General features: G+C 49.9%; 1 protein-coding gene across 1 annotated transcript in view; it reads left to right on the plus strand.

The window, feature by feature from the left end:
- Positions 1 to 13,707, plus strand: part of LOC127041591 (uncharacterized) — a 592,831-nt gene extending 579,124 nt beyond the window's left edge. Inside the window, exon 13 of the mRNA XM_050935616.1 lies at positions 13,460 to 13,707. Coding sequence (XP_050791573.1) covers positions 13,460 to 13,463 — 4 coding nt within the window. The 3' untranslated portion in view covers positions 13,464 to 13,707. The remainder of the gene's footprint in view (positions 1 to 13,459) is intronic.
- The last annotated feature ends 425 nt before the right edge of the window (positions 13,708 to 14,132 follow it).

Genomic DNA, 14,132 nt, shown 5'->3' on the forward strand with positions numbered 1-14,132 from the left:
TGGTATCTCCCTCCCCCTCTCCCCACGCCACTGTGGTAGTGGCCACTTTAGGCAATGGCCCATTTATCATCTCCCCCCCACCAGCACCATTGCAGCAGGGCCACCTGGTGGCCATGTACGGCAGTGCCCTGCCTATATCCCCCTCAACCATTGCTGCAGTGACCCCAGGTGCTCAGTTTGAGTAGTAGCCTGTGTGTACCTCAGCTCTTGGGGCAGTAACGTGTGTGGCCAGCTAAGACAGTGCACAGTCTGTGACATCTGGTGGCCACGTAAGGTAGTGGCCTGTATGTACAATCTCCTCTGGAGCAGTGACCACTGGTGTTTTGGTGCTAAGATGCAGCCACCTCTGGGTTACGTGATGGGGCTGTTTACAGGACAGTGGGGACAGCCCCCCCATTCCAGGACGTAGGGGAAAGTCTGGTGTTCGAGGCAGAGCATTTCACCTTCTACTGAACTATGATGCTCTGAGCACCTTTCCCTTCCATGAAGAAGACCCTGTGTGACTCCAGAGCTGGTCCAGTAACAGGTATCACCTCACCTGTAAGGTCTTGGAAAAAATTTTAAGGGAGAAAGTAGTTAAGGACATAGAAGTCAATGGTAATTGGGACGAACTGCAACACGGATTTACTAAAGGTAGATCGTGTCAAACCAGTCTGATCTCCTTCTTTGAGAAGGTGACAGATTACTTAGATAAAGGAAATGCGGTAGATATAATTTACCTAGATTTCAGTAAGGCGTTTGACACGGTTCCGCATGGGGAACTGTTAGTTAAATTGGAAAAGATGGGGATGAATATGAAAGTTGTAAGGTGGATAAGGAACTGGTTAAAGGGGAGACTCCAGCGGGTCGTATTGAAAGGTGAACTGTCAGGCTGGAAGGAGGTCACTAGTGGAGTCCCTCAAGGATCGGTTTTGGGACCGATCTTATTTAACCTTTTTATTACTGACCTTGGCACAAAGAGCGGGAATGTGCTAATAAAGTTTGCGGATGACACAAAGCTGGGGGGTATTGCTAACACGGAGAAGGACAGGGATACTATTCAGGAAGATCTGAACCACCTTGTAAACTGGAGTAATAGAAATAGGATGAAATACAATAGTGAAAAGTGCAAGGTCATGCACTTAGGAATTAATAATAAGAATTTTAGATATACGTTGGGGGCGCATCAGTTGGAAGCGACGGAGGAGGAGAAGGACCTTGGGGTATTGGTTGATAGCAGGATGACTATGAGTCGCCAATGTGATACGGCTGTTAAAAAAGCAAATGCGATTTTGGGATGCATCAGGCGGGGTATTTCCAGCAAGGATAAGGAGGTGTTAGTACCGTTATATAAGGCGTTGGTGAGACCCCATCTGGAATACTGTGTGCAGTTCTGGTGTCCCATGTTCAAGAAGAATGAATTCAAACTGGAACAGGTTCAGAGACGGGCTACTAGGATGATCCGAGGAATGGAAAACCTGCCTTATGAAAGGAGACTCAAAGAGCTTGGCTTGTTTAGCCTGGCCAAAAGAAGGCTGCGGGGGGATATGCTTGCTCTATATAAATATATCAGGGGGGTTAACGTTAGGGAGGGAGAGGAATTATTTAAGTTTAGTACTAATGTAGGCACGAGGACGAATGGGTATAAACTGGATATTAGGAAGTTTAGACTTGAAATTAGATGAAGGTTTCTAACCATTAGGGGAGTGAAGTTCTGGAACAGCCTTCCGAGGGAAGTAGTGGGGGCAAAAGACTTTTCTGGCTTTAAGACAAAGCTTGATAAGTATATGGAGGGGATGTTATGATAGGATCGTTAATTTTGGCAATTGATCTTGGATTACCACCAGATAGGTCTGCTCAATGGTCTGCGGGGAGATGTTGGATGGGATGGGAACTGAGTTACTGCAGAGAATTCCTTCTTGGGTGCTGGCTGGTGAGTCTTGCCCACATGCTCAGGGTTTAGCTGATCTCCATATTTGGGGTCGGGAAGGAATTTTCCTCCAGGGCGGATTGGCAGGGGCCCTGGAGTTTTTTCGCCTTCCCCTGCAGCGTGGGGCACGGGTCGCTTGCTGGTGGATTCTCTGCAGCTTGAGGTCTTCAAACCAATTTTGAGGATTTCAATAACTGAGTCCTGGGTTAGAGGTTGTTATAAAATTGGATGGGTGGGGTTCTGTGGCCTGCCTTGTGCAGGAGGTCAGACTAGATGATCATATTGGTCCCTTCTGACCTATGAGTCTATGAGTCTCTCTGGTATTCTGGCCAGTGTCCAACTTCCCCTTCACTGTTGGTCTTCAAACCTCCTCCAAGCGTCCCCCCCACCCGCATCCCTTAAGATGCCAAACCTCCCCTGGAGCCCAACCCTGGGGAGGGCATCCCACCTAAAAACCTGACGGCACCATGGTCGTGGCAGTGTCCACTGCCTCCATCTCCCAACAGCCAGGACAGACCCCACAGCAGCATGGGAGTGGTCGTGTCTCCTGCTTCCATTTTCTGACAGCTGCTGCCAGGCCTGGCCCAGACTTCACATTTCTGGTGCGAGTCTGGAAGCAGGTGCTGCCGTGAGGCAGTGCCAGGAAGGGTGGTGCTGGTGTCAGGAGAAAGCAGGAGAAGTAGATGGGTTTGTACTCCTGCGAGGAGGTGCTGCCCTTGCTGTGAAAGGGCCTCACTATTAGAGGAGATGTCATCTCCCTGCCCTGCCACGCTCTGCACCAGCCCCTGCTTGTCACGGGAGCAGGGCTGGCCAGCGTAGCAAGCAGGTGCTTGGAGCAGCCAATTCAAAGGGACGGCCCGTCCGGTATCGGGGCAGCACATCTGGGTCTTTGGCGGAAATTCGGCGACGGGTCCCCCATTCCCTGTCTTAGTCTTCGAGCTGCCACCAAATGTCTACCAAAGAGGAAAGGAGGGAGAACTCGCCACCGAACTGCCACAGAAGAAGCAGTGTGGTTGAGCTGCCGCCGAAGAGCCACAGCTTTTTTTTTTTCTTTCTTATTTACTTTCTCCACACCGGTCACGGTTTTATAGACCTCCGTCGTATCCCCCTTCAGTCGTCTCTTTTCCAAGATGAAAAGTCCCAATCTTATGAATTTCTTCTTAGACGGAAACTGGTCCATATCCCCTCCTCATCTTTGTTGTCCTTTTCTGAATCTTTCCCATTCCAATAGATCTTTTTTGAGATTGGGGCAACTGCATCAGCACGGAGTATTCAAGATGCGGGCGTACCATGGATTGATATTGAGGCGATATGATAGTTTCTGTCTTCTTACCTATCCCTTTCTTAATGATTCCCAACACTCCGCTGCATATTGAGTGGATGTTTTCAGAGAACTATCCACAACGACTCCCAGTTCTCTTTCTCGAGTGGTAATAGCTAATTTAGACCCCATCGTTTTATAGGGATAGTTGGGATTATGTTTTTCAATGTGCATTACTTTGCACTTAACAGCACCGACGTTCATCTGCCATTTGGTTGTCCCATCACCCAGTTTTGTGAGATCTTTTTGTGGCTCTTCACAGGCTGCCTGTGACTTAACTATCCTGAGCAATTTTGTATCATCTGCAAATTTTGCCACCTCACTGTCTACTCCTTTCCCCAGATCATTTATGAATAAGTTGAACAGTACTGCTCCCAGTACAGACACCTGGGGATAAGAGAGGGAAGATCCTCTCCTGACTCTGGCAGACCAGGTGCCAGCTCATGCCAAGGCCCCTAGGCCTTACTGAAAAGTGACAAACGCATGGCTGGAAACTAGTCTTGCTCACCTGTTTGTTAGTGTTGTTAAAACAGGCATTAGATTCATAAAAATGTGTTTAGTGTTTAGAGTTTATGACAAGCTCGTGAGTTGCTGCATGCATTATTTTCACCTATAATAGCCGTAGCCCATGTTGTAAGGTGATATATAAGCGTTGGCACTAAAGCTGTAAACCCCCTTGCCGCCACCCTACCACCAGTCAGGAGAGAAGCATTATCAAATGTGAAATGCTAGTTTACCAGAAGAGGCGTCATCTCCTTTCCAACAAGAGAAGGCCCTGACTGAGACATCAGACAAGCCACTGTGGATCATCCGTGGACAAAAGACCTGGCTGATTGCTCCCCCTCACACACCCACGAGGAGGCAGAGATCTGCACAAACGCTTGCCCCATCAGCTTGAGCTCTGGGGGAATGGAATAAAAATCCCTGTCAGGAAGAAACTGTTGGCTTCCCGCCCCCCCAGATACTGCTTGGACTTCAGGGAGACAACACGCCTTCTAAGCATACGGAAAGAATCCTGGCTGCTTCAACACATAGGTGGCAAGATAGAGTCAGGATGCCCAAGGAGAATGTCTATGACTCCATGTTAAGGCTATTCTAGTGCCTGAGAAGTTCACACTTGATATGTGGTGGGTGAAATCAAAGTGTGGAACACACAACCATGAGGAGCCCCACTGCCTTAGGGTTATGCCATTCGATCTCTTTCAGGGTATATTTTGGTTCTGACAGATAAAAGGCTGCTCTGTGTGTGGTGTTATGGAGTGAGGAAACAAAGGTTGGTTGCAGAGGTGGTGCATGTGCCACAAAAATTGTGCCCACCCCAGCTCTGGTCCCACAGTCCAGAATTTGCATAAAGCCACCTGCTGACCTATGACTAAGAATCTGGTTGCAGAGATATTTCGTGTGTCACAAAAGCTGTGTCCCACAGCTGATCTCCCAGAGTCCAATCTGCAAAATTTTCTTGCTATCTGAGTGGTAAGGAACATTTTCCCCAACTATGGAGTTGTTTACAACTTTCGGTGTGGAAATAAGATCAAAGCTCAGCAGCTTATGTATGTTTAAAAATTGTGTTTAGTCATTAATGATTTTACATCTGTGGCATAGAACCAAATATATATTAGAGCTATAAAAAGCTCTGTTTTTAAACTAGAAAGATACAAAAAACATAAAATGCGCATTTAGAGGTTTTACAAGAAATCCATACTACTAAATGCAAATATTCCTTTTCAATCTCTCTTACTTCACTATACTTTGGAACCCATGTCCCTTGCCTAACGAGTTTTATGTAGGTTCGAGTGAGTCCCGAAATCATGAACTGCTAAGTTCCGTTCTACTGTCTTTGATTCATATCACCGGAATAACTGCACTTTATTGCCCTTGCCCTAATAAGAAAGAGACTGGGGATCCCACAGCAGCCAAAATGACCCTTTGGACAAGCACCTCCATCATGCAATCCGGGGTGGGTGTGACATCAGCAACAAAAGGCCTTTACAACAGATCACCAATAGATGTCAGGGTAGAGTTCATTCTCACCCTGCTTACATCCTCCCGCCAGCCAAGAATTGATGGTCCTGATAAATCACATTCCCTATTATACCAACTCATTGGTATTGAATGCGAAGTTATGGCTAGCAAAAGTAGCCACCCATCTCTGCCTTGTAGCATCCAGCTTAGCCCTTGTTAACACAGAAGTCAGTGGATTGTTCTCTGTCCACACCTGAAACTGAGCACCACACAAGTAGTCTCAAAATTTCTCAGTGGTGGCCCATTTCAAGACCAAGAACTGCAGCTGGTGGATGGGATAGCGAGTTTCGCTATCAGACAGTCCTCAGCTGGCAAAGCCTACAGATTTACATTTCCTTCCACTTCCTGGTACGGGACTGCTCCCAGACCCTCCAAACTGGCATCAGCATGCAGGATAAAACGGTTTGTTTGGGTTAACAAGGACTAGGACTTGCACATGAATCAGGCAAATAATTATTTCCCGTAAAGCCCTGCCACTTATCTCATCCCGCCATGTCCCAAATGGAGAAGAGAGGAGCCCCTCCCGTGTCCCAGGCCAGGAACACCAGACTGGAGGGGGTGGAGGGAGGGAGCGAGGGAGGGGATGAGGTGTTCATGATTCAGTCCAGGTCTGCTAGTGCTGCAAAGGAGAAGATTTCCTTCCTCAGTCCAGGTCAACTGGAATTGTTGTTGCAGTGGGGGAGAGATGTCTCTCATCTGGTTCTTAGATGCTTTGGTGAGAGGGGACAGGCAGAGGTTTTTTCTTCCCTCTGCAGCTCAAATCCCACATTTCTTCTCTGCTTTTTGCTCTAGCTTGATTTCTCTCTTGCATCTCAATTTTCTCTTTCCTGGCCTCATTCCAGAGCATTCACAGCCCAATTCTCTATCCTAACTCTGAGTCCTCTACTGCACCCTGAATGTCTCAGTCTAACCCCACCTCAGAGTCTGCACCCCCAGAGCCAGTTCCTTCATCCCTCTGCACTCCAACTCTCTGTCCCATGTAGCCTGATGTAGGGTGTACTAATAATATTAATTTGGATAATTTGATGAAAATTTAATGTATTAGCTTACATTTTATTTAATTTAATTGAGTTACAAAGTTACAGTAGCATTACTGCTATTCCAAAGATACTTATGGCATTATATGCAACAAAGTTTTGGTTAATATACTCACAGCCTTCCTTGATAACCTGGTGGTAAGAGACACAGGACCAGCCTTGCAGTTCAGGTTTCTCAATTCTTGAGTGAAAGAAGCAGTGCTTAGAAAAAGCTAGTGTTACTTAGGGTTTACTTGAATATGTTAAACTTAAAATCAAAACCTAATAAACAAAGAATAAAAACTTAGGGAAACTGAACTTAGCCTAGTTCCCTTGAAACTTAAAGTTTAAGAACGAGTACAGCCTGCTGATAGTACATAGAGAGAGAGTGGAGGAAGTAAGTCAGAATGATAGAGCAAAGTGCTCTAGGGAGGTGGGTTACCTCTTTTATAGGGCACAAGGGCTGGAAATCCTTCCTCCTATGCCCAAATTTCATTCCTCACCCACAAAACATTAGGATACGTTTACTTCATAGGCTAGTATGTTTGTGCTTGTTGATGACATGTACATATGCACATAAGTTACCTTGTAGTGTACCTGTTAAATCTGTGGGTACAACAATGAAAAAAACCCTATGCCATTCTTCATTGTCGATTGGTCTAGGTAAAGGTCTTGGACAGGCATGGGTACTTATCTATTTAAGTAGCATGATAAAGGTCGATTTTCCTCTCTGAGTTAAAGGTCACAATATAGATATGCTAACTTTGCCTTAGCTTAACATACAGGATATGGCCTGTAGGTTCTTGTAAGTCATGTGTCTCAGTCCCCTAATCATTTTTATTGCCCTCTGCTGGACTCTCTCCAGTTTGTCCACATCCCTTCTCATGTGGGTCCCAACCCCAAAAGTACTCACATTTCACCCCATTGGCCCCAAAATGCCAGCTTTTAATATGTAAATAGGGTGCTGCCATGGTCAAGTCACTCCCGAGCTCTCCAGTGGATCCTGCTGTTGGAGAACAAGGTGAAAATTAGCCAGGATGTCACTCAGTCAAATCCCTGTGCTCCCTGCAGGTGGTGTCGGAAAGCTCCAAGATGGCTCACTTCCCTTTCTCTCATCAGCTTCAGGCCCCAGGGTTACAAATGCACAAACCAGTTGGGATTCTCCCCTGGCCTCAGGGTGTGGGGCTGCTCTGAGGGGATGGACTTGCTCACTTGGGCTATTAGTGCAAAGATACAATTTCAATTTCTCTTAGAGAAACTGGAGGGCAATTTATATTTGGTAAAAATCTTATTCAATGAAAGGAAAGCTGCAGTGACAGCCTGGTTACTGGGGTGCAAAATACTTTCCTCCTGGGAAAAACAAGAAGTTAGAATTTAAAATTTACATAGTTTGTTCCAGTGTTGGTACAGGTTTAATTCTGCTTCTGTGTAGGTTTCTTTCAGGCTGTGACCGTTTTGGTTTATTGGGTTGTTTTGGTTTTTTTAGTTGGAATGGAGCTTTTAATTGACATTTGCTGGATTCAAATGCCTGACCTGCAACACCAGTTTTGACATAGTTCTGCATATTGTATACAGATTTGGCCAGTATTCAAGGATTCAGTTCCTTTATAGGAGATTTTAGTGGTCATGCTTATTTAATTGATGTTATTTTATCATTCTGGTGTAGCACACTTTTTTGATAAAATGTTGAAATTCTTAATTTACAGCATTTGTTAGTTTTTATTTTTACAAACCAAGTTTTTCTTAATGTTTGGGTTTTAAATTAAGCCTTGTCTTTGGTTTCAATTTTTCGTTTAGGTTTTGGTTACTGATGGGATCTTTAAGAGAACTTTGGATTCAGTACTAAAATTTGGACAGATTTAGAATATTTAAAGTAAATCCTGTTTACTATTTTATTTTAATAAAGGTTGTATTGCTCTAAACACTGGCTGGGGTGAGAGGAGATGAGCCTGGCCTTTAACTGAGAAGGAGCAGAGGCATGGCCCCCGTGAAGGGTGGGGCCAGGTGATGGGGGGGTACCGCCCCCCCAATTTTTTTTGTCTAGCCCATCTCAGTCCCCCACTAAAGGAGAAGAGTCTGATGCCACCCCTGCTGGTCACTGGGTGTCACTGCTGCTCCATAGGAAACATGCTCTGTGCCTTAGCCAGACTGGTGGGAAACACACTCTGTGCCTTACCGTGACTGGTCCGTGGGTGTCACTGCTCGTAGAGGGCAGACACATGCTGTGCATTACGCCACCTGACCACTGGGTGTCACTCTTGTATCAAGGGGAACACCTTCTGTGCATTACCTTTAATGACCACGAGGTGTCACTGCTGCTCCAAGGGAGACATAAGAACGGCCAGACTGGTTCAGACGCAAAGTCCATCTAGCCCAGTATCCTCCTGTCTTCTGACAGTGGCCAGTGCCAGGTGCCCCAGAGGGAATGAACAGAGCAGGGACTCATCAAGTGATCCATCCCCTGCCGCCCATTCCCAGCTTCTGGCAAACAGAGGCTACAGGCACCATCCCTGCCACCCAGGCTAATAGCCCTTGATAGATCTATCCACCATAAACTTATCTAGTTCTTTTTTGAACCCTGTTATAGTCTTGGCCTTCACAACATGCTCTTGCAAGGAGTTCCACAGGTTAACTATGCAACTGTCCTGAGTTTACCCTCCCTCCTCTGGCCAGGTTGTATATGGAAAAGAGGATGAGGATGAGGAGAGCCATGATGTGTCTGTCACTGGCTGGTGCCTCAGTTTCCTCTAGGCAGCAGTGCTGCAGGCTCCTTTGGTCAATGCCCATGCAACTGTGTCTGTGGAAGGGGGAGTAGAGGCTCATGCTTCCCAGCCACATGCCCCACACCCAGCAGCTGGGGAATCCAGGCCAAATTTAACCCCGGTAGCTGCTGTGAGGGAAGATCCTCCCATTCCCTGCCAACCCCCCTCACTCCTTGCAGCACGGCACCCCCTAGCATTTCTTTCTCTGTCATGGGAGCTGTCTGCTGCCTGCTTCTCCCTTATCATCGTCTCTCCCCACCCTGGGGTACTGACATTGCCCGTCCTGTGCAAACAGGCAAGCCCCGGTGTGCTGCAAGGCACTGCCCTGCAATTGTGGGGGCAGCTGTTGGATGGAGCTATATCGAAATATAGGGGTGGGTAAGGCTGGCGAACAGGACTCCTGGGTTCTCCCCTCAAATGTGGGAGGGGAGTGGAGGTTAGGGGGTAGAGTGGGGGAGGGGCAGGGCTGGGATCCAGGGATACTGCTTTTTCTGTTTTTCTCCACCTCCTGCAGCAGCCTCGGTCCTTTCAGTGCGTTTCTTGTTCCAAATTCATTTGCTGACTTGTGTAACTCACCCCAGAGGTGGCTGCATCTCAGTGTTGGGTGAGGCACCCTTGGCTGCATCACCTCCTAACCACGTCTCTCTTCCCATTCGGGTGACCCTGCAGCACTCCGCAAACATCTACAAGATCATGGGGCACTTTGAGCACTCGGCAGGCAGGGGCCAGGCGCCCAGCCCTCCCTCCAGAGAGTGGGACCCAGCAACCCCTACTTTTTACAGGGATTAAAAAGGGGCAAAGGAGGGCAAATCAGAGGAGGGGGTGGCCAGGGTCTGAGCAGGGGGTGAAAATTGACTGGTCGGGGGGTCAATCAACTGGAGGCAGAGTTAGGAGAGGGACTGAAGGGCAAAGTCAGGGAGGGGGGAATAAGCCAGAGTTAAGCCCAGAGGGAGGCGCTGCCAGAGGGTTAAACCCCAGCACAGGCAGGGGCAGAGGGGTAACAGTTATCCCGGTGGGCTGAGACTCCAGTGTTTGCAAACATGGGGCGGGAGGGCAAAGGGCTTTTTTATTTCCCCTCCCACAGGCAGCACCTGTCAGCATGGGCTTCCCAGGGCTGGGCTCTTAAAGGCACAGGCATCCCACTGCCTAGACACTGCAGCTCCTCTCTGATGTAACCTACTGAGGTGCTGCAGTAGGAGACTCAATTCAGTGAAACTGGGCATTCCCTATACGCCCCCCAGCCAGGGAACTGTGCACCCCCTTCCCCGAAATTCCCCAACACCCCCTCCCTCAGTGGTCAGGTAGTTACATGCAGCGCTGCCAATGTTGTCATTGGTTGTAAATTTGAATGGAAATTGAAACGTTAACACACACTTTAAAAGCAGATACAACGTATGAAAAATACTTGTACCTGAGAAAGTAAAATAGGTTTGGAAAGACTGGACAAAGCCGGGTTTCCTCACCCAGCTGTTGTGTTTGCTGACAATGTCGGTGCATTGGCTTCGGCAGTGTTGGCCAACCTTAGAATTTCAAATGATGATTTGTAAGCGAGGTGTGAATGAGCTCTCCCCTGACAGCTACTGATGACCAGGGTTGGGGGAGGCTTTGGGACCAGACTGTATTTACATGAACTCACCTACTCTGCTGAGGTATCCAGCGGAGAGAGCCGGGCTGCCTCTGCTCTAGGTGCCCGGAGGAGGGAAGGTGTGTGGGGCTCCAGCCTGGGACTCTTCCTCCCTCCTGCCAAGCCCTGACTATTAATCCCAGCCCTGGCACTCCTTTCTTCAAGCGCCGTGTAGGCCCAAGGAAAAGTGTGGTAGGAAACACAAGGGCCAAGCTTGTGGACATCAGGTGCAGCAGCAAGAATCCCAACTATCAGGGTAGCAAGTTCTAGAGCCCTAATGCATTGTGGCCATCCCAGCCAAAGACCTGGCTCTAGGAGGTGTGAATCACCCAGCAGGAGGAGAAAGATTCACTCTTACACAGCTGGAGACAGGGAAGTTGAGCGCTGTGAGCTCTGGGGCTTTACCACAAGGTCCCACTAAGATCTGAACTCAAATTACAAGATTCAGAGTCCTGAGTGCTGCCCATTACACCATGGGACCAGCTTGTGCTGCCTTCTCTGCACATCGGTGACCCTCATGGGGCTGGCTTGTGTAAGGGGGCTCTTGGCCCTTTACTAAAACTTAGTGTGGGTGGGCGGGTGGAGGGGGGTTGGTTGGCTAGTTCCCAGCACCAATAGAAGGGGGAAGGATCAATGGGAAATCAGGACCCTGAGACTGACAGTCCCCAGGGACAATGGGGAGAGGCCAAAGCTCCAAGTTAGCTGCACTGACAGGCCAGGCAATGTAATGAGGGAGTCACCAGGCCAGGGGGTCCTATCCTCCATGTGAACTGGAACTGCCTGGGCGAGAGTGGGGCAGAGCTAAGGAGAGAGCAGGAGCCCGAGAAGAGCCAGGGAGCAGAGCTGTGCAGGTATAGTGCTAGAAACTGCTGCATGTAGGAATTTGCAACCTGTAGCAGTTACTGATACCTGAGGTTGTTCTTATTTGCTGACTTGTCCTAATTGGCTAAAACTTGACAGTGGTTTCTCTAGCAAAGGCCAGTCCCTAGGCCCTTGGTCCAGACATCCTCATTCACATCAGGCTAGGGTGACCAGATGTCAAAGATGAAATATCGGGACGCAGGGGGCAGAGCAAGAAAAAAAGCCAGAGGGCCCCCCCTGCTGCGAAGCGGCAGTGGCACAGCGCTGTCTCCAACCAACTCTTGGCTCTGACACCCAATACACCCCCATTTCCCTCTCTCCTGGGCCCAGCTTGGGCTCTGAGCTCTGCAGCCAAGCCATGATCCGGGCCCCTCCTGCAGCTCCGGGGCAAGGGGCGAACCAGGCAGCCGGGCTCAGCCCATCCCAGCAGGAGCATGTCCGCCCCACATGTGTCTCCACCCTCTGCCCACATGCGTCCTGCTTGCTCTGCCCTTCCCCCAGCCCCACTGCGCTGCCCTACAGGCTGCAGGGCTGGAGCAGGCTCCGCGCTGTGCTCCCGGCCATGGCCATGGCCCATGTGCAAACCTGGGAGGGAGGAGGAATGCCACGTGCTTGGGGAAGAGGTGGGGCCAGGTCGAGGATTTGGGGAGGGATTCAATGGGGCAGTGAGGGGGTCGGGCTGGGGGAAAGGCCAGGGCCTGGATTTGGGGAGGGATCCAATGGGGGAAGGAAGGGGCGGAGTCGTGGTGAGTGGAGGCCTGTGTCCCTCCGGACTCTGCCTGTGTGCCGGAGCAGAGAGCAAAATTATTTCTTTGTCCAGTGTCCCGACCAAACATCGGTCGGGACGTGGGACAAACAAGCAAATATCGGGACAGTCCTGATAAAATCGGGAAATCTGGTCACCCTACATCAGGCTTCAAGTTGAGAATCATTTCCCATTCCCACTCTGCGGGAGGGGAGACTTTTAAACGTGCTCTCTGTGTGCACATGGCTAAGCAAAGAGAACAAACCCAAATCCCCCTGTGCTTTGGGAGCCAGGTTTGCGGTGGGAATTCTGTAGTTCAGCTGACTTCAAGCCTGGGCATTGGGATTCTTTACCAGTTTCTCTGGCATTGGGGCATTTTTGTGGTTACAGCTGTGATGGCTGAGTGGTTAAGGCGTTGGAGTTGAACTTCAATAGGGTTCCCCTTCATGGGTTCCAAACTTGCTCACAGCGAGGCCTGTGTTTTAGCCAGTATCTCACCCAGGCAATACCTCTGTACAACCCCCTGAGACACTCTCAATTCTCTCCCCACCCCAAGTAAATCCTCTTCTGCTCCTTTCATAGAGATCCCTGGGGCAACACCTCACACTGTGTCCCTGAGGGGTCAGGCAAACTTTCAGCACCTGAAGCCTCTGGCACTCACCTAGTGCCCCATAGATCAGCCATAGCCCTGGTTCTGTTCCTCTCTCTAGAGTGCGAAAGGAGCCAAGTCAGCGACTCCATGGGAACTATGGGACTGCAGAACCAACAGAGAAAAAATAGGTGCTCCGCTCCCACTGGCAGCCAGCTCCCCCCCTCCCCGCCTACTACAGGCCTTGCTGACAAGCTCCTCCTCTTCCCCTTCAGCACCTCCCACTTGCCAGTGATCAGCTGTTCAGTGGGGTGCAGGAGGTGCTGGGTGGGGAGGGGGAGGAGCAGGGACGGGAAGAGGTGGGGGTGGGAGAGGAATGGGGCAGGGAGGTGCAGGATGGGAAGAGATTGGACAGAGATGGGGGCTTGAGGGAAGGGGTGGGGTGAGGAAAGAGCCTGGGGACGAAGGAGGGATTTGTCCCAGACCCCAGACCCATCTAAGACCGGCCCTGAAGGGAAACACTGGCTATCACAGTGACAATACAACTGACCTGCATTGCGGGGGAGACTGAGGGAGAGCCACACTCATCAGGTCTCTTCTCTCCCCCAAGGTGAGCCAGACACTGCTCTCTCCTGGCTCTCACTCTAGCAGCAGGACGCCAAGGAGCCATTTCCCCACAGGAAGTGCATTGAGTGCCCCTGTGGTGCTGGGGGCTGGCGCTGCTGCTGCTGCCTGTGGGGCTGGCAGGGGGCTGATGTCTGCACAGACTCTCAGCTGCCAGGCTGGAGGGGGCACTTGGGACCTTACCAGACTGGCTCAGTGAAGACAGGGGGTTGACAGACGAATACAGACGCTCTCCAGAGCATGGAGCAGCGTCCGCCCATGCAGCCAGGAAATGAGCATTTCCCACAGCCTGGAGCCGAGGGGGGAGGCAGCAGCTGCTGTTCCAGCTCCTGGGGGACAGGTCCTGCCAGCCAACAGACACTTCTTACTCACCACAGCTAAGGGTGCCGTGTTCCTCCAGTGCGGGTCTGAAGCAGCCGTTCGTTTTCCTGTCCTTTTTGTGGTTTTGTGTGCAACCAGACAGAGAAGCAACAGCCCAAAATGCTATCATGCAGCTGTCAAAGTAGCTCAGTTGGGAGAGCGTTAGACTGAAGATCTGAAGGTCCCTCTTTCAATCCTGGGCTTTGGTGGGCCCTGTTTGTGCAGGAATGGCTTGTTTTCTGGGAGCATAGCAATGTCTGCACCCAAGGTGAGTTCCTGAGCTTGGGCTCTGCAGTAGG

Source organism: Gopherus flavomarginatus, assembly GCF_025201925.1.
Source record: "Gopherus flavomarginatus isolate rGopFla2 chromosome 13 unlocalized genomic scaffold, rGopFla2.mat.asm SUPER_13_unloc_3, whole genome shotgun sequence".
Taxonomy (NCBI): domain Eukaryota; kingdom Metazoa; phylum Chordata; order Testudines; family Testudinidae; genus Gopherus; species Gopherus flavomarginatus.